Source organism: Sorex fumeus, unplaced genomic scaffold, assembly GCF_029834395.1.
Source record: "Sorex fumeus unplaced genomic scaffold, SorFum_2.1 ptg000029l, whole genome shotgun sequence".
In the NCBI taxonomy this organism is placed as follows: Eukaryota; Metazoa; Chordata; class Mammalia; order Eulipotyphla; family Soricidae; genus Sorex; species Sorex fumeus.
This window is the reverse complement of record NW_026606086.1, coordinates 7,987,878-8,007,962: the sequence shown is the minus strand read 5'-3', so window position 1 is coordinate 8,007,962 and position 20,085 is coordinate 7,987,878. Positions and strand designations below refer to the sequence as shown.

At 63.8% G+C, this 20,085-nt stretch overlaps 1 protein-coding gene across 1 annotated transcript; it reads right to left on the bottom strand.

Moving 5' to 3' along the window:
- Positions 1-553: 553 nt before the first annotated feature.
- Positions 554-19,689, bottom strand: HS6ST1 (heparan sulfate 6-O-sulfotransferase 1). Its single transcript, XM_056115415.1, has 2 exons — positions 19,123-19,689; positions 554-1,289 (listed from the first exon to the last, which is right to left on the bottom strand). Exons 1-2 carry the CDS (start codon positions 19,647-19,649, stop codon positions 581-583), a joined length of 1,236 nt encoding a protein of 411 aa, XP_055971390.1. The 5' UTR covers positions 19,650-19,689; the 3' UTR covers positions 554-580.
- Positions 19,690-20,085: the final 396 nt, after the last annotated feature.

Sequence of the window (20,085 nt, the reverse complement as noted above, 5' to 3'; positions counted from 1 at the left end):
ACTGCCTCCTTGACACCCCCGGGCTGCTGGGAGAGGAGCACCTGAGGGCTTGTCCCGCTGGGCACAGACCCAAGCCTGTGCCCCCCACCCCGAGTCCTGTTCTCAGGCCCTGCCCTGGAGGTTTTGGCGGGGGGGGGGGGGGGGGGAGATGTGGGACGCTCATCAAGAGTTCAGGGTGGGCCCTCGTGTGTCTGCGTGTGCGCACGTGTGTATGCAGGAGCCCATACGTATCCATGTGTCTGTGTGTGCCTACATGTCCCTGGATGTGCTTGTCTATGTCTGAGAGCATGGATGCCAGTGCTTGTGTGTGTGTGTGTCTGCCTGGACGTGTACATGCGTAGGTCTACGTGTGTGTGTGTGTGTGTGCGCCTGAGTGTGTGTCTGCATGCCCACGCATGTAAATGCATGTACCTACATCTGTGTGCCCGTGTCTGTGTGTGTGTGTGTGTGTGCAGCCATGTGCCTCATGTGCGTGTCCGTGGCTGTCCGTGTGTGCGGGCGAGTGTGCATACCCCCCCCATCTGCGTGCCCACGTCCATCCTGTCCCCCGTCTCCCCGCATGTGTCTGCAGCCGCGGCCTCTACCACTTCTCGATGATGTGGCTCATGTAGTCCTCGGTGGGCACGCGGCCCGGCTCCTCGGGCTCGTCCCGGGGCAGCGCCTCCTTGGCGCGGTGCAGCAGCCGCTCCTCCCGGCTCCTGAGCCGTTGCTCCCGGCGCTCCAGCTGCCGCGTGTACTGGTAGCGCTGCTGGAAGAGGTCCTTGGCGTAGTCGTAGAGCTGCATGTCCAGCTCGTTGAGCTCCTCGATGCGCCGGATGGTGGCCTCGTCCACCTCCACGCCGCCCGCCCGGGTGCTGTTGTACTGCATGAAGGGCCGGATGAACTTGAGGTTGAACGTCCGCTCGAACAGGTACTGCGTCTTGCGCTGGAACTCGGTGAGCCCGAAGAAGGCCATGCCGCGCAGGTTCTTCTTGGCGCTGTCCAGCAGCAGCTGCGCCCGCCGCGCCTCGGGGATGAAGGACAGGTTGTAGCAGCCCACCAGGCTGAGGTCGGCCAGCATGCGCACCTGCCGGTTGCTGGCCAGGTTGTAGGGGCAGTCCATGAACTCCTGCAGCGTGCAGCCCGACCAGTCTGTGCCCTCGTAGCAGGGCGGCAGCTCCTCGGGCGTGGGCGTGCGCCCGTCACACATGTGCAGCGACGTCTTCCAGGTGGCGCCCCGCTGCACGTGCCGCCACTCGCTCAGGTACCGCGACACGGGGTCCCGCAGCAGGGTGATGTAGTAGAACTTCCTGCAGAGACAGCGACAGTCAGAAGAGGGCGCTGCGGGGTCCCGAGGTCCAGCCCCACAGCTTGCCCCTGTCGGGGAGAAGCCACAGGAAGGAGCCCCTACTCGCTATCCCCCGGCGGTCCCCTTACCCACCCAGAGAACAGACCACCAGAACACTGGCTTTGGGGACACCCTGGTATTTCGAGGCTCAGCCCAAGAGGGGAGTCTGCGGGGTCACAGTGCACAATTCACTGGACCTCCCCAGCCAGGCGGCTGAGAAGGGTGGAACCAGCCCAGTGGCACTGCATCCCTGAAGCCTGGAAACTGCGCATGGCACTCGGCAGGAAGGGGGGGGGGCGGGGGGGGGGGGGAGAGGGAGGGGTAGGCAGGGCAACTGACACCCAGGACTACTGGTGTGGAAAGCGCGATGGGGACAGGACAGATTTTTGGAGATACTTGGGGGAAAAAAGGATGTTTATGGAAACAGAAAACAAAGCAAGTGAAAAAGACAGGGTACTTGTCTAGTCCAGGAAAAGCTGAAAGTTATACAAAAGAGAAAGACCTTAGGAGTGAACACTGGTTGTCCAAACATCACAAGAGGGGCTGGAGTGGTAGCACAGCGGGGAGGGCGTTTGCCTTGCAAGTGGCCGACCTGGGTTCAATCCCCAGCATCCCATATGGTCCCCCAAGCACTACCAGGACTAATTCCTGAGTACAGAGCCAGGAGTAACCCCTGTGCATTGCCGGGTGTGACACCCCTCCCCCCCGAAAAAAGAATAAATTAAAAAACAACACCACGAGTTATTCAGAAATAAGGAGGCAAACCTGAAGAACAGTTAAAAGACCAAACATGTTAGAAACCTGCTGATTTTCTTCCTTTTCCGGCTTTTAGACCACACACACTGATGCTCAGGGCCTGGCTCACAGGGATCACTCCTGGCAGCGCTGGGGATCAAACCAGGTCGCCTACAGGACAGAGAGTACCATCTGCACTATCACTCCAGCCCCCAATTTCCCCCCTAAACTGTTCTAAAATTTGCGATCACTGCCAGTTTTGGGAAAGTTATGTCCACTGTTAAACTTTTCAAAGTTATTTAGGTGGGGACTTGTATATGTAACTTTTTTAGTGCTAAAAAAAAATCATGATTTATTCCAAGACACAATTAATTTTTCATACTGTCGATCTTACCAAAAAAAAAAAAAAATCTAATCCACCTTCCATAGTCCCTTTTGTCATTTCTCCTTTCTCCACATATCAGAAACATTTTGAAGATAATAATGGTTTTAAAATTCTAAAGGGTCATGTTTTTTTAATTTACTTTTTAGAATTTAGGCACACCTGGCTCTGCTCATCAGGGCTTACTCTGCACTTGGGCATCACTCCCAGCGGGGCTTAGGGGACCATATGGGATGCCAGAGATGGAACCCTGGTGGCTGTGACCAAGGCGAGCACCTTCCTTGCTGCACTGTCACACAGACCCCTCATGGTCCTGTCTCAGGGTGGGTCAGGTGAGGTGCTTCTTTTAACACTGTTTCTTCCACAAAGCCTGTGAGCTGGGTGTGTCCTGAGCACCGCCATGTTGAGGCAAGAGTCCAACAGGGAGGCACACAGGCAAGGGGCTTGTCTCTGCGGTGGGCAGGGCACGGTTGAGTTGTAGGTGAAGCCGCATTGGTGCAGACCAGGGTTCTGTCTCCTCGCCCATGCCTGGTCCCCGCTGGCCCTGATGGACACTTTCCCCACCTCTGACCTCTACCAATACCTACCCCCCTGCCCACTCTTGCTACATGCACAGTGACCCGGGAAAGTGCAGAGGGGTGGGTGGCTCCCACACAAATGAGCCCGCGCTCTGGGCCCTCACTGTTCGCAGGCCTTCTGTGCCCGCAACTCCCCCACTGCTGCCGATCTACTCCACACGGGCCCTGGAGCTGCTCAATCACTTGGCTGCCAAAGGGAGCTCTTTTGGGGGCAGGTGTGTGCGAAATGCGTGTGCTTCTGGCACCTTCTGTGTGCATGCCCCAAAGCAGACCCTGATGCAAATGAGCGCCTCGCCTCTGCATCTGCCTCTTGGCCAAGGAACATGCTTGGTTTTGGGTCGGAGGGCTGATGGCATGAGTGACCCTGGAGCCGGAGAAACACGCACAGGCACACACATGTACACATACATGCCCACTGACATACACATGTATGCATGCACACAGACACACACACACACGCAGTAGGAAACTGTGAGGAAAGTGTCCGTGCTCTAAGCTCAGGCTTGCAGTCTGGGCCAGGCTTGGCACACAGCCAGGTCAGGCCCACCGTCGCCTCTCACTGACCAGAGTCCAGAATCCCACCCGTAGCCTGCACCGTGTCCACTCACATGCCCTCAGTGACGGGTCAGTCTTATCTTGGTGCAGGGCCAATCACAGGCACCAACACTCACTCTGGGGCGCCAGGTCCTCAGCCCTCTCCGCGGGCACAACCCCGTTTCCTCTCCTCTGCCCCATGGAGTGACTGGCGTGAGCACTCTGGTGTGGCAAGCTGTGGCTGGGTGTCAGAAGCCGCAGCAATGTGGCCACAGAGCAGACTGTCCACAGCCCAGGGCAGAGACAAGGCCAGAGACCCTGGGTCGTGGCCATGCTGCATGGGGAGTCCGTGAGGGCCATGCAGGGAGACCTGGGACCCTCCTGGCACTACGCGCGCAAGTGAGCAAACATGACTTCTTTCCCACGCCTATGCTCTGGCAGACTGCACACAGCTGAGCTTTGCTGGAACAAGGCCCCGAGGTCAGGACTAGAGTGCAAAGGCCATCAGGAGGGCCTCTGTGTCCATCCTTCCTCTGACAGTGCTTCAGGTATCCAGGGCAGGGATGCTGTGAACAGGGTCCTACACAAGCGGAAACCAAGGCCCCCTGCGCTCCCCAAGCTGTGCGCACGTCAGAATCGGCCTTTTAGTTAATGTTGTGGATCAGAGACAGCGCGGCAGGGAAAGAGCTTGGCACGCACACGCTGACCCCCGCTCTGTCCCCAGGACCACTCAGCATTCCCCAGCACTGCCAGGAGAGTGACTCCTGAGCACTGTGCCCCCTGAGCACTGCTAGGGGTGGCTCCAAATGCAAAACAAAGATTCCCAAACCAAAAAAATATTGTTTTATTTGTGAACACAGCCCCAGAACAAAATGTCAAGGGGCAGAGGGAAAATCGGAGGGCTGGTGCCAGGGCAAGTGACCTCAGGGCACGAACACACTCTGGAGGTCCCGGAGAGTCCCAGGAGACTCTGTGAGGGACACGCACATCCTCCTCTGCATGGGCCCTTGGCCTCTGGGGCTCCGGACTCCACACCCCAAAGCTAACCCAGATGCTTTGTCTCTAACTCCATGAACGGAGCTGCAAGCACAGAGGGAAGCCGGGAGGGTCCACCCTGATGCCCAGAGCCCCGTCTCTCCCCACGCCCACCCCTGCAGGGAGGAGAGCACCATTAGGGTATCCAGCCTGTCAACAGCCCCCAGCCTGTCTCCCCTCTACAGAGAGCTGGGTGCAGGCCGCAGAGCGCCTGTGGGGACCCTGGCTGGGATCCAGTACTGGGAAGGGTCGGCCTACAGGAGCTCTGCACTGCCGTCCAGCTGGCCATCTTCGGTGTCACCTCCTCCCTGGCCTGGAGTCCACGTGCTGCAGGTGGGACGTGGAGGGCAGAGAGGGGTGGGGAGCAGGCAGGGTGGTGCAGGACCAACACCCCCGGCTCCCTACGGTGGGATGGCGCTACCCCTTCCGCGGCCACGAGCAGCTGCCCACACCCCAGGCCACAGTTTCAGTCCATGACTCAGCGTCCAGAGATCTGGACCCGGGGCAGTGTGGGTTTGTCAGCTCCGCCCCCCCCGCCTGAGGAGTGGGTGACACTAGGGACAGGTAACGGCATTCCAGTGGGGTGGGGCCCAGCGGGGGGCACATGGAGACACAGGCCCCCCACAGGCTGGGTCTGCTCCCCAGCACACCGGCCCCTGGGAAGGGGGCCTCTCCCAGCTTACACAGGGACAGACTCGTCACAGAGCCGGGAGGAAGTGCGCATGGGACAGTGCTCAGGCGGGCACCCAGACGGGCCCCTCCCTCAGGGAACAGCAAACTCCTCAGGAGGAAGCAGCTGGAAGGTCTGTGACCAAGCACGTGGCCATGATCTGGCCATTAGGATGCCCCTGGAAACACCTCTGCTCTCCTGCGGTGGACGGGGAAGGTGATGATGGAGACCCAGCAATCATCTTGCACCACAAGGAAAGACCACACTCCTGGGGGCCAGCAGGGCTGAGGGAAGTGCCCGGGCCCTGGTTTTCCTGGCCGATGAAATGGCCAGCCTGTTCTGGCCTGGGAACCTGCCTCATCTGTTCAGAACCAAGTCAGGACCTGAGGACCAGCTGGGCCAGTGGGCAGGAACCACACGGCCTGGATCCCCTGGAGGAGGCTGAGGGAAACTGAGACCTGGGCCAGCTGAGCCGCAGTGGCCATCGGTCACAGCCCCCAGCACAGGACAGACCACGGCTGGGAGTGGCTGAGTGTCAGGCCACGTGCCTTCTGCGCCGGCAACATGCTGGGTGCCCGCCCCAGGGTGGGGACTGCAGAGGCCGTGGACTTTGGCCGGTCCAGGGAGGACCTTGTGGTGGACGCCCAGCCTGTCCTGTCCTGTCTGGTGACCGGGCAGCCTCCCAACAGCACCACCCGCAGCCCCAGTGGCAGTCACTGGTGGACTCGATCCCCGATGCAGGGGGCAAGGGGCAGTGGATAGGCCCGACTCTCCCTGGGACCCAGGTAAAGGCACACAGGGCCTTCCCCGCCCTCCAGGCCCAGTGGCAGCCCCCTCCCTGCTTGGGGAGAAGCCCCCGGCCCGCTCCCCGACAGTGGCCAAACCCTGCGGGTCCCAGATCCCGAGCCATGGTTGGAAGGGGGCCAACAAGAGTGTCTCCAAACTTGTTTCCCGTGAGCCTGAGCTGGGGCCTGAAGGGCGAGGGGCCGGGAAGGGGGTCCCACGTCCCAACTTTCCAGACCCCACGGACCCTCACCAGACTCGTGGGAGACCTGGAGCGGGGCTCAGACCCCTGGAGCAGCAGGCGGCCTGGACACTGGTGAGCCCCGGGGCAGGGACAATGGCAGACGTGAGGTCAAGGTTCAAGACAGGGCTGGGCACCGTGAGTGCTGGATGCCACGTGTGTCGGGTGCCACGAGTATAGTAACCTCATTCCTGCTAGGCTGCACCGCCAGAACAAGTGTCTTCCCTGACACCCCAGGCCCCAGAAGCAGGGTGTGCACCTGTGGTGAGGGTCCTTTGGGCTGTGACCCCAGAGGCGTGTGAAGAACAGGGGTGGGTGCCGCCTGCCACTCTTCAGATGACACCCCGGTGACCAGGGCTCACCGCACCCTCCTGCGCCATGGCACTGGGGGTTCTGGAGCACCATCCCCTGCCCCGGTCCAGGGCCCCAGGAGGAGGGCCTGGAGCACCTGCCTAGCTGGGGCACCGTGTTGGGGCGGCTCTCCAGCAGGCCAGCTGGGATCATCCCTGCAGGGCACAAAGGTGGGGTGAGGGTGTCCCGAGAGGCCCCCCAGTCGGGCTCAGGTGCACAATGGGGAGAAGGGGGCTCTCAAAGGCCCCACGTGGCCCACCTATGTTCCATGAGTCACAGTGCACCCCCACCTCCGACGGCTGCACGGTGCCTGGGTCCCACTCGCCCCTAGAGGTGAGGGAAGAGGGTGTGCTTGGCACCCAAGTAGGACGGAGTAGGGGTGGTGCCCTCCTGCAGGGCACAGGGTGGTGTGTGCAGGACACGTGTGGGGCCAACAGCAGCACACGGCCAGGACGGCCAGGCCTGGACACAGAAGTCCATGTGTGCGTGTGACCCAAGCCTCACAGAGCGGGCAGTGCTGCCAGGGGCCAGCGTGGGAGGCACTGCAGGAAGGTGAAGTGGACTCGGGCTCTGGCAGGGACCTGTCTCCAGGCGGGCACAGGACCCAGTCCCTGACCTTTCCGATCTCTGAGTCAGCCCGGCTGGACCCTGGACAGCAGACGCCGAGCCTCTATGTGTCTGCCCAGTGCCCTGCCACCCAGAGCTGTGAGGTGTGGCCTCCCTGGGGGCCACCTGGACACCCCACCCCTGGGGTCTGGGGTCTGAGGACCAACTGCGGAGCCCCCAAACGCCCTCTGCTCAGTCACTCTTGCTGGCTCTGCCCAGTGCGTGGCCATGCTGTGACGCCCAGAAGTAGCCTCTGTTGCATGACCTGGCTGTACCCCCTGTCCCTGGCTCCCCAGCACTGCACATGGTGGGGGGGGCGGGGCGGGAGGCTCCCACGGAGACCCTCCCGGACGTCGCCTTGAGGGAAAAGTCGCATGGCTGCTGCTGCTGAAGTCGGAACAGACTGGTGTGTTTGCACCAACCATGGGAGGAAGCAGCAGGGGACACCCAGGGCACAGAAAAGCTGTCAGTGCAACACGAGAGCGAACAGTCACCCTTCATCGTCACGGGACATCAGTCGGGCAGGAGGGTCACGGTGGGGGTGGGGGGTGGGTGGGAGGGGGGCTGGGAATGATCCCTGAGCACAGGGCGGGGGGGGGGGGGAGTTGCTGAGTGCCAACAGTCAACACAAAGCCAACCCCTAACAAGCCAACCCCCAAAGCCGCCGCGGGAGGAATGAAGAATCTCCCTACAGTGTTCGAGCCCCGAGGAATAACCACAGCAGAATTCCAGACCTTTCTAACAAAGAAATGTCGCCTCACAGGCTGCATCCCCCTCAACACACATGCAAGAAAGGAAAAAAAAAAAGCCCAGGGATCGGAGATACATGTCTGTGCACACGCGTGCGCGCACGCACGCACACACACACACGCACAGAAATACAGAGAGTAAGCGAGCACTCACACAGGAACAGACGCCGAAAGACCAACAGCCAGCACGCGTAGCTGGAAGCGCTAAGCTGATTTTCCTACGGTCCTACTATTTTGCAGGTTTGACATTTTTCAAAGAGCGTGTGTGGGGAACTCCTACAAAGACAATGCCAATATTTCTGCAAACCTGAAAAAAAAGAAATTCTCCACTACTATGCCGACTCTTCCAGGCCACAGTAAAGGCAGAGCCCCTCCCCCACGATCTCAGACACAGGAACAAAGGGAAATGAAAGCAACTGACTCAAACCCAGAGCAGGCAAAAGAGAGGGTGTGGGGGTGGGGGTGGGGTACCCTCAGGGCCCTATGCTAGTTCCCTCCGTGAGACTCGGCACCCCCAGTGCCCAGGGGCCTCAACACACCCGCTAGGGCTTTGGCAAGTGGATGAGAAATATCTCTTCCTGCCAGAGACTCAGTAAAGGAGAGGCAGAGGATAGCTTTGCTAAGTCAGAAGGCCTACGGCTCTCTCTGCCTCCCTCCAAATGAGGAGTGGGGGTCCCCCCTGGAGGATCTCCTTGGTCCTGATGGCAGGGGGTGGTCTCAGCCCACGTGGTAGAAGGGCACAGCAGCTGCCGCTCTGCTGCTCTCGCCTGCTAACCCCTGTTGTCCCTCCCCAGTGTTCCAACAGGGTGTGGCCAGGCTGTCACACAGCCCCAGAGGGACTCCGTCGTCGCCTCACCCCCAGTGGGAGCCTCCTAGGGGCCAGGTCCCCTCGGGCCCTGGGTGCTGCCGAGCTCTGCAGGTGCGTCAGCACCCGAGCCTGTCAGCACCCGAGCCTGACGGGGCGGCCTGGGGCCTGGGGGAGGCTTGGTTCACAGGGTGCAGCTCCCGGGGTCTCCCTGAGCAGAGAGAGGAGGGGTCTGGGTTGAGCACCCCCAAGCTGTGTCTGGGCTTGGGCGTGGGGCCCCGACTGCAGACTGTGGGGATGAGTGCTCAGAAAAGCATCCCAGAGCAGCAGCCCGAGGCTCTCGAACGGATCCCAGGACACGTGGCTGCAGCTCCCCACACGGGGCACAAACCTCCCAGACAGGCTTCCCTCTCCCTCTCCCTCCCTCCTTCCGGCTGATCTATTTCCACTCAAACACGTTGACGCATGCAGCTGCCAAGCGGGGTCAGACCTGCAATGTCGGTCCAAACACCACTATCTGTGACCCTGAGTTTTCTCCGCTGGGGTGGGCGCAGTCTGCCCTCACCCAAGTCCCCGGCCGGCGACAGCAAGCACACAGTGGCACTGATGGGGTCCCGCAGGGCAGAGGCAGCGGGCAAGGGGCTGCAGTAGCCACTCGGGGGAGAGCTTGGAGTCTGGCACTGGGTGATGCTCCTGTCACCTCTGGGCTCCAGCCTCTGCAGCGGTCGGCACTGGGTGGGCAGGGCCAGGTGGGCATACTCCTGCCTGCCGGACGGGGCTCAGCTGCCCCACGCATGCACCCAGCCCCACCCACAGAACAGGGTGGACGTGGTCCGAGTCGCAGGCAAGTTCCACTCAGACTAGGGGTGGTGTCTCAGCAGCCTCCTGAGCATGGCTGCAGACCTGTCCACACTCAGCAAACCCCTCTGCCGGTGCTCAGCCCCGCCCAGGGCTGGACCCGGCCCGCCTGTCCCCCTGCACACGGCCCAGCTCAAACTCCTGCAGGAGGCACCTGCCCCTCTGCTGGCCCATCCTAGCCCATTTCAAGGGCTGGGCAGCGAACAAGGTCCGACCTCTGGACACCCGCCCTGAGAGCCCCAGAGGGGAAACTTTAGGCCCGTTCCTGGCACAGAGCAGGGTGGGCAGCAGAGTGGGTGGTCAGGTCAGCAGGGCTTTCAGAAGCTCAGAGCCCCCCTGCCCTTACCCGAGCAGGGCAAGGCTCTCCTGGGGGAGGCCCACCCACGGTGAGAAACAGGACCAAACACAGCCACACGCACTCCCCACTACAGCCCCATCTCACACACCCACACACAGACTCTCACACACTCACCCCTCCCGAGCACTGCAGACTCAGCCTGCTTCCTCCTCTACTGGGATCGTGAAACCTCCCCAGCCTCCCCACAGGGAACCGTCACCCCCACGCCACCAGACACCTTCCCTGGGAATGAGGCCCCTGGTCCCAGAACAAGGCTGGTGAGGGCTGCCTCCAGGGCCGGGAGGGCACGTGAACCCCAGGATCTGGCCACCTTACACGCTGCCAGGACGAAGCACCCCTCACTCCCTCCTCTCCAGGCCGAGGCTGAGCAGGCAGGGTCTGCAGGCGCAGCCAGTTTCCCCGGCAGGGCCGCTGCCCGCAGACTCTGTTGGGGGGTGGGGGGGGGGGGAACAGAAGGCCCAGGGGGTGATGGCCAGCTCTGACCAGACCAGCAAGGAGGGGCTAGAGTTGAGGAAGCGCCCCAGTGAGAAGCACTTGGAAGGAAAAAGGAATCTTGCGCCAGAGTCTGTGAGTCAGCACAGCACAGGCTGCTGCCCAGAGCATGTGTGAGTGTGTCTGAGTGTGTGTGTCCGATTGTGTGTGAGTATATGCACGAATGTATGAGTGTGTGTATGCATGTGTGTGTGCATATGTGTAGCTGAGTGTATGTGAAGGTATGAGTGTGTATCTGAGTGTGAGTGTGTGAATGTGTGTGTGCATGTGAAGGGAAGAGAGACCCTCTGTGCGGCTGTGGTATGAATGAGTGCATGTGGTGAGTGTGGGTGTGCATGAATGAGAGCACGTGTGAGTGTGGGAATATGAATGAGTGTGTGAGCACATGGCTGTGGGTGGGTGCAGGCGGAGGGTCCAGATGTGTGCGCATGGGATATTACGTGCTTGTGGGATAAGAGCACGCGTGAACTATGTGCAGAGCATGTCTGGGGGTGGGTGAGCGCGCAGTGGGCACAGTCCGGAACAAGCGGGTCAGCCGGGCACTCCCTGAGCCTGAGCTCACTACTGGGAAAGGGCAAGTCCAGGAAAGGTCAGCCTGGAGCTCACAGGGTCCCGCCCTGGACAGATGCCTCAGACTGCAGAAAACACCCATCTGCGTTAGGAGGCCACAGCCAGAGATCGAGCCTCGCCCACTCCATGTAAGCCCCCTGCCACTGCAGGCCACCTTGGCCCCAGCCAGCAGGACAGTGACCAATAAGGACGACAGGATTTGGGCTGGGGGGGCAGGGATCACCAGAGTCTGGTGTGTGGGAAGCACAAACCCCTCAATTAAAAACCACACACGGCTCAGAGCAGACGGTGCGACCCCGCGGGGCCCTGTGGTGTGGGTGGGGGGGTTCAGGCATGGGGGACCCCACCTGCCTCTCAAGTCCTCAGAGCGGCTGAGGGGCCGGGAAAGACCCTGCGGTGGAGCCTCGGAACACAGATGTCCAGGCTGCGGGCCGGACGCCAGCTGGGCGCCCTCCCGGCCCACGGACACCTGAGCCCTCCCCGCCTGAAACGCGCTGGCCAGGCGCGCTGCCAGCCGGGCTTCCAGGAACAGTGGAGCCTCCCTGTCTGACCTGACGCGCTGCCTCCTGCCAGGCTGCAGGCCAGGGCCTGGGTCGGCCTGCAGACTCCCGGGAGGCTTCGCTCGGCCCCTTTTCCTGAGTCCCTGCCTGTAGTAAGGACACCACAGGCCTGATGGCTTCACTCAGGGGGCCCTGGGTGTGCACGCGTGTGTGTGCGCGCGTGTGTGTGAGGCTGAAGCAGTCACGTGCCCCCCCCCCCCCCCCCAGCAGCACGTGGGGCACGGAGCCTCACTACCAGCACTGGCCTGTGTGTTAGTCCGTGACCGTCAGGCATGCGTCACTCAGGGGCTGGGCCAGGGAGGGGACAGAGTGTGGCACCACCGGGCCCTCTGCTCCTTCCCCCCAGCTCCATTATCCCTACCTATGCCCCCTGCCAGTTCTGCATGTCCCCCTCCCCCACACCCTGCACCCCCGCAGCCGGGACCCCTGGGCTTACTCCCCACTCAGCACCTTCACATCGGGGGGTCCAAGCCGAGCAGCAGCGTCTGGCAAAGAGGTGCCCTCTGCACTCCTGGCTTGTCCACCGCAATCTGGCCAAGGGCTTCCTCTCGCCATGGCTGATCGTCCCCCGTAGGGAAGCCAGAAGCCGGGGCTCCAGAGAGCAAGTCCAGACGCCCAACTCCAACCCCACCACCGCACTCCCCAGTGACACGCGAAGCCCAGGGGCCGGCATGGCCCCTCTCCAAGGACACTGAAGCTCAGAGACTGATCGGGACGGGAGGGGGACCCCTGGAAGAGAGGGGGGCCAGGCACACATGCTGGGCCCTGCTTGGGCTGGGAGGGGTTCCGTGTGCTCTGAGGCTGCCCCCCTTTTGCGAGGGCCCCTTACACTCATCTGGGGAAGGCCCTGGGGTGTAGGTGGCTGGGCACGGCTGGAGGCCCTCCACTGGCCTCCTGGGGAAGCCCCCAGGTCCCCATCATGGAGGGGTGGGGGCCAGGCTCTGGGGCAGACCCTGTCCCCCAACCCATCCAGTGGGTCAATGATATGAGAGCCCGGGCAGAAGTGGCCGCTGCCTGGCCGGACCATACAGGTGCTGGCACCCACGGGGCAAGTGCCACTGCCCGTGGTCAGGAAGAAGAGGCCGGGCACGTCCCCACCAACATGCATGCATGCATGGACAGGTGGACAGAGCTGGACAGAGCACCCTTGCCGGGAGAAAACAAAGACTCAGCAGGAGCTAAGGGGTGGCGGTTCCAGTGGGTGTCTCCACACGGGGTGACAGCGAGCAGAAAACCACAGGCCAGCTCAACCAAGACTCAGCAGGGACCTCTGACCTCTGACCGGCACAGGGGGCGGGTGTGGGGGCTGGAGCAGGAGGGGTGGGGTGGGGGTAGGGAGTCTGGGAAGGAGGAAGCTGTGTGCAGACACCCTTGCCGGGGGTCACGCCTGCAGGCCACGGGGTGGCTTCCCCATGGCTGACAGTACACAGTTCCTGGGGCATGTGCGTCTGGAGGAGAGGGAAGAAGCTAGTAAGGCGCCAATGAGGAAGGAGGGGATGGGGGATGGGAGGGTGCTGGGTACCCGTGGGGTGAAGGGCCAGGGAGAGGGATGAGCCCCCAGCCTGGCACAGGGCCCTGGACTGAATCACCCCCCCCCCACCCCGGCCCCCTCAAGGACCCCTGAGTACAGCGGGTCCTGCAGCTGCCCCCATTGGCCCCTGCACCCTGGTCCGTGGGGGTCCGGGCATAGGAGGACCCCAACACCATGGGTCGGGGGGAACAGTAGGGCCCCAGGGCTGAGGCATGGCCAGTTCTAGTGAGCCTCTGAGGATGCTGGGAGACGGGACCCTGTCTCACAGGATGCCCCGGGTGATGGGTACCAGCTCACGGGTGCCCGGCTGAGGGCCCGGCTGCTCTCAGGGAAGAGCCCTGTGGGTCTGGGCTGGCGGGGCAGATGTAGTGCAGGAAGCACTTTCTCTGCAGTATATCCAGAAAGGGCACATTGTTGCCCCTTTCTGGCACCTGCAGGTCGGCAGCTATCATGAACCCACTGTACAGGCAGGGAAATGGAGGCATGGGAGGAGCAGCACCTCCAAGTGGCAGAACAGAGACTCAACCAGCTGGCCTGGCCCCTCTAGGGCTCCTTTTCATCCTTTCCCCATATACCAGCTACCCTATACACACAGCACCCCAAACACCAGCTCCCCTGTACACACAGAGCACCCCTAAACGCACAGCACCCCCGTACAGAGCACCCCTATACACCCAGCACCCCCTGCAGATACCCCGTCCAGATGACAGCGAGCAAGTGAGCTGGGGCCCCTGGGCTGACCCAGGCTTCAGCTCTCGCCAGGACACAGAGGTAAAGGCAGAGTCCCCTGAGGAACCCAGGTCAGGTCAGGGCAGACATGCCATCTCCAGAGATAACAGGGCTCGCTCTTGTCACCCCACGGTCACCCCATTGCAGCAAGACCACTTGCCACTACAGTCTGGCAAACAGTTAGCCTCAGAATTCTGATCTCCGCAACCACTCCTGTGCCAGACAGTTACTGATCTGCTCAGACCCGACCCCTGCATCAGGCCTTTTCGTGTGCACGGTGCTCACAGTTGGGCCGGCCGCGGGGAAGCAGGCTGGGCTAGACCCCAGCACAGCGGGGCTGGGAGAGCCTGGGGTGATGGGGGGGGCTGGGAGAGCCTGGGGTGATTGGGGGGTGGTCACTGACCCCCACACGGGCTGCAAACCGGCCCCAGGTCTGTCTGTTCTCTCCTGTTGCAGCAGGGCCTGGCTGTGGGGCCACACGGGCTAGGCTCATGAAGCCTGAGTCCGGGTCTACACTCAGGGCTCCAGCTCTTCTGGGACCCTGCAGATACTCAGCTCAGCCCCAGGGATGAAGAGAACAGCCAGCAGCTGGTGTGGGGACGGCCTCTGAGGCCCCTCGGCCTGTAGGGGCCCGGGCGAAGTGCGGGTTGGGGGACGGCTTGGTGGGGGATGCATGTGGGAACGACCAGGCTGCACTTCCCCAGAACAGTGGGGCAGCACCAGGCCACAGCAAGTGGGTGGACCATGCGCAGGAACAGCCCAACCCAGACACATGCCATAGGGCCTGCCTCTAGGGGAGATGTCCCGGCCCCCTCACAACACCCCACGGGCCCGTGGCAGGTGACAGGGCCAGGTGCCAACCTACTCCCAGCTGCAGACGCCGGCAGGTCTCACGCCCAGGCCAGTGTGGGTGGTGGCATAGGGACTCAGGACTTCCTGTCCGCATCACATCTCACCTCCAGCCATCCACGACACGACAGGAAGAGAAGCCCAGGAGCGCGGGTGGACCAGAGTCCCAAGACACAAACCTCCCTGCACATCCGTCCCGGGGCCGGAAGCACGGGCCCGGGAGGATCATGCGCTGATGAATCATGGCCCAGGGACAGGGACAGCTCAGAGGGCTGACTCGTGCCCTGCACCCTCCAGCACCCGCAGAGTCTGCAGAGGCCCCGCGTGCACCTGACAATCTGTTTTACTTTTCTCCACAGCAGGAGCAGGGCCTCTGGGCTCTGCCCACCAGGCCGGGGACCCCAGAGCAGGTATGGAGGCCCGGCGAGGCACCAACCCTGTAGCGCCATGCTGTCAGCAAACCTTACCGCACCATGGGTCCAGGGCCATGGGGTGCCCACTGCTGTCCACCATGGACCATGCGGGTCCCGGAGGCCTCAGCATGCATGATCCTCCCCACGGAGGGGCAGGAGAACCAGGCCACCACTCAGCCTGGTCCCAGCTTTCTTGGTGCGGCTGGGGCCCCCTGAGACGGGACCCCACCCCTCTCAGCCTGGCCTCCCCCTGGGCCCTTACACTTCTCTGGGACCCAGAGCTCAGGAAGCTGCACCTGCTTGCAGGACAGGGTGAACTACAGCCCCAACATGCCATGGGAGGCATTTGGTAGGTGACAGGGCATGGCCACCCTCAAAAGCACATCCCGGAAGCAGAATTTCCTCAATGAAAAACAGGGATGCGTTCTGTAGATTTAAGAAAGCAAACTCAGGGCTGGAGACGGCACAAGGGCGAAGGTAGTTTGCCTTGCAGGCAGCCAAGCTCCATCCCTGGCACTACAGATAGTACCCTAAGCCCGGCAAGAAAGGATCCTTGAGCACAGACTCTGGAGGAAGCCTTCAGCATCCCTGGGGGTACCCACCACAGGAAAAAAAAAAAGGAAAGCAAATTCTCATGAATCCTGCAGCAACATTCAGGGTGCCCAAGGAGCTGCTATGTTAGGGCATTGAATGCAACAAAGCACCACAGATCAGCAAGACTCGAATTGCACACAGGCTCCCCTCCCTGCGGCCAACCCCGAGGCCCCTGTGCCTGTGAACCCTGTTGCTCCAGGGGTCCAGCAGGGCCCCCTTAACTGCCATATCCCCATGGGCACAGAAGGTGGCTGACGAGCTCTCTCCTCCTCCCGATCCTCCCTCCCCGTCATCTGCGACCGCGACGGGTGGGCACGAACAGAGCAGAAGGGCACGCGGAGGAACAGTCGGGTGCAGATGCCGTCCCTGTTCAGGATGCCAAGCCTCGTGCCCTGCTGTAAAATCCCTGACAGAGAGGCCAGAGCCCTGGCGTCGGGCTGACCACCGCCAATCAGGACTCTGCAAGTGACGAGCCCGTGGACAGGAAGGCCCCAGGGGCTGGTCCAACCGTGCCAGGGAGAGAGTGAGGACAGGGCAGGGGCCGTGCCCTGCTCCACAGCCCTGCGCGCAGGCATTTTCCAGAGCATGCCTCTGTGTCTTCACAGCCACCACCGCCCGTGTGACACCCCAACCAAGTGCCCAGGTGGCTAGGCTGTGTCTGTGCCCCCCTGTGCCCTGCAGAGACAGGCGTGTGTCTTCAAAACAAACAAGACAGTGACAAGGTGGGACAGTAAGTCTCAGCCGAGGGAGCCTCCTCATTCCTTTTCTTTCTTTCCTAGGGGGAGGGCACACCTGGCTCTGCACCCAGTGGTCACTCCTGGTGGGCTCAGGGACCACCTGGGGTTCCAGGGAGTGAACCTCGGCTGGCTATGAGCTAGGTGGGCACCGTCACCCTCCTGGCCTCACTCACGCTGTCCCGGCAGCCCACGCCAGCCACGGGGGTGGGGGAGGGGAGGAGGTGCAGGCTGGGTCCAGCTAGAGGACAGTTGTGGGTGTGAGGGGAGTGGTGGTGGCAGCAGCTGTCACTGGTACTGACGTGTGGACCCTCTAGCCAGTGCCACCACGTCACAGAGGGACACACAGGCAGCAGTGGGGGTCTAAAGGCGAGGGGGAGGAGGTGGAAGAGCCGCAAGGAGAGGAGGCGGGGTGGGGCCCAGGCCGGTGCAGGGAACTAGGGTGTGGGCCAAGGTGCAGACCCAGGGCAGAGGTGGGGGGCGGGGGGCTCTTCTGCCCCCTGTAGGCAGGTGGGCGGAGGGTGGGTGGGGGACTGGCACGGGGGCACTACTTGGACCCTCAGGAGACTCTAACCGGCCTACACCAGTGGGTGGGGTTGGGGGAGGCTCTGGGTGATTTCTCCTTGATGGGGAGGTGGGGGGCGCAGCAGTGCCCCTCGTCTCCTCCAGTCAGGGTGCAGGCAGGGGCTAGAGACCCCCCTGTCCCGTCTCCTGCCCACTCAGACCTCTGAGTGCCACAGGAACTGGGGGTGGGTGGGAGGACTTGGGGGACACGCTCAGCACATGCATGCCTCAGGGCAAGGAGATGCAGTCCCCTGCCCTGTGCTTGGCTCTGGGAAGAGAGAAGACACGGGGGTCTTTGACTCCTCATGATCCCAGCCTCTAACGGGCCACTCCAGAACCCTCAGGAGCAGGGAGAGCTGAAAGCCGGCTGCCCGACCCCAGCCATGGGTGCCTGCCTCCAGAGCAGGGGAGTGGGTGCCCCTGCCCTGTTGGGCGCGTGGGTGCCTGCCTCCAGAGCAGGGGAGTGGGTGCCCCTGCCCGGTTGGGCGCCGGCGGGGCAGGAACTGCTGGGCTGGCAGCAGCACAAAGCCTGGACCCCGCGGCTGGGAGGAAGCTCATTAGAGAACAATCCAGCGAGCTGGGAAGAGAGGGGACTGGGGCGGGCAGACATGAAGGAGATCCGGGAGGGACTCCAGGCTGCAGCCCCTCCCGCCCTGCAGCGAGAGGCTCCCGGCTTCCACCCTAAGCGGCCCCCCCCCCCCTCTGCCCCGAACAGCCCAAGCCCCTCCTCTCCTGGTGGCGGTGCCGGAGGAGGCCGGGGCTCAGTGGCCAGCAAGCGTCCCGGGCGGGTGCAGGCTGGGCCCGGCTGGGCCCCGCGCCATCTCTGCGGGGACGTCTGGCGTCTTGGCAGCCCCGGCAGGTCCCGCACACTCTCCCTCGGGCAGACAGGCCGGGGCCTCCCAGCCCCCACTCCTGCAGACAGGGAGGCGCCCACAGGAGGGGGGCAGGGTGTGCGTAGTGCTCCAGGGCCCTGGTGGGCAGGTGGCTGCGGGCACCCAGGCCCCAGGTGGGCACTAGCCCAGGGAGCTTTGGGCCACTGCATCCTGTATGGGCAGCAAGGGCCGCTTTGAGGCTGGACCCGGGCAGAGGCAGGAGATGGAGACGGGCAGCCGCCCCACACCCCCATTTCCTGGCTGTCTGGAAAGGACCCCAGGAAAAGGACTGGGCTGAGCCGAGAAATACACAGAACCCACACGGTTTGTGGCTCTGAACCCCCACCCCGTGCTCACTTGCACCCTGACTCTGGAGAGGGCCAGAGTACCCCATTACTGCACGGCTCCCGGCTGAGCTAGAAGGGAGTGTGGAAAAGAAACAAAAGAAGTGTGTGTATGTGTGTGTGTGTGTGTGTGTGTGTGTGTGTGTGTGTGTGTGTAGTCTTAGCTCCAGGGGGAGCCCCACTCCAGGGTTGCACCAGGGCAAACGGGAGACCCCCATCTCCACTTTAAGCTGAGTTACGGCTGCACCGTGCTTCCCAGGAGAGGGCCCCCCAGCACCTCCTCCCAAACTAGCGCCCCAACTTGCAGGGTCCCCCTCCTGCCGCGGCCCCCCCACCCCTCACCCCGGGCAGGTGTGTGGCCGCACAGGTGCTCCGGATCCCTGCCCCGCGGGAGGAAGGCGGCCTCCCCGCCAGGTCGCTCGCCGGCCTTTGTTCTACCGAGCCTGGGGCGCACAGGCAGCCCCTCTCCCCGCAGCTCCCCGCGGGCCCCTCGAGGGTTGCGACGGGCGGGTGGGGGGCCGCAGGGGTGCTGAGCAGGGTGCTGGTAAGGACCTGGCCGCAGAGGAGCGACACACGCACCGGGACGGGCTTTCCCGCCCGCCGGAACCGACCGCTCCCGGGAGCTGAGCCGGGGGTGGCGCAGGCTTTGCACCAAGCAGCCAGGGCGGGCGGCGCGGCCGGGGACGCCGGCCGAGGGCCGTGGGCAGACCCAGGGGCCGCCCCGGTGGGACGGAGGAGGCGCGGGGCAGGTGAGGGTGCCGGCCGGGGAGCGGCCAGGGAGGGGTCGCGGACTCGGGAGCGCGCGGGCCCCCGGCCCCCCGCTCCGCCCCGGCCTCCAGCCTCCAGCCCGGCGCTCACCTGGGCGTGCGCAGCGCGGCGGGGTCGCGGCGGTCCAGCACGCCGGGCACGCAGTTGGTCAGCTCGGTCCAGTCGGCGTGCAGCCCGCAGCTCCAGCCGGTGGAGAAGCGCGAGAAGAGCCAGGTCTCCCGGCGGTTGGGCCGGTAGCAGGTGCACTTCTTCTGGCCGGGCCGGCAGTCGCAGGGCACCTCGAGGCGCACGTTCTGCACCAGGTGGCGGCCGAAGGTGGTGCCGCCCGTCTTCTGGATGTGCAGGAAGACGATCACGTCGTCGCCCTTCATGTCGAAGCGCAGCGAGCGCTCCAGCTCGCGCACGGGGAAGTAGTACTTCTTCTCGTAGTGCGGGTCGGGCGTGGGGAAGAGGTCCAGGTCGTCGGGGGGCGCGCGGCCGCCGGGCGCGCCCAGGCTCAGCCCCGGGCCCGCGTACTGGTAGAAGATGAGCATGAAGCACGCCGAGCCCGCCACCACCAGCACGAACTTGCTGGCGCGCTCAACCATGGTCCTGCCGCCGGCGCGCCGCCGCCGCATGTGTCACCATCGCCGGGACCAGGGGGGCGCGGGGGGCCGCGGGGGCCCGGGGGGGCGCGGGCGCAGCCGCCGCCGCCGCCGCCGCCGCCGCCGCCGCTCGCGCTCCGGCCCGGCCCGGTCACTCGGCGCCCGGGCGGCCCGGCGCGGCGCGGGCCCCGGCCCGGCGCGGCCCCGCTCCTCCGGGCCCGGGCCCGGCTCGGCTCCGCCTCGGCTCCGGCCCTCGGCCCGGCCCGCGCCCCCCGCCGCCCCGCGCGCGCCGCCCGCTCCGCGTCCACCACGCTCTGCGCCGCCCCGCGCGCCGCGTCTCCGTCTCCGCAGCCCGCGCCGCCCCGCCCCGCGCCCGCCCCGCGCCCGCCCCGCCCGCCTCTAGGCGTCGCCGCCCGCGCCGGGCCCCGGCTCCGCCTCCCGAGCGGCGGGGCTGCGCGGGGCCGAGCCG

What these genes read in the sequence shown, in the direction of transcription:
- HS6ST1 (XM_056115415.1), bottom strand. Translation starts at nt 19,649, where the DNA reads ATGCGGCGGCGGCGCGCCGGCGGCAGGACCATGGTTGAGCGCGCCAGC. An exon ending in GCCGCGCTGCGCACGCCCAG is followed by an intron (nt 1,290 to 19,122) that starts GTGAGCGCCGGG and finishes CTGTCTCTGCAG; the next exon opens with GAAGTTCTACTACATCACCC.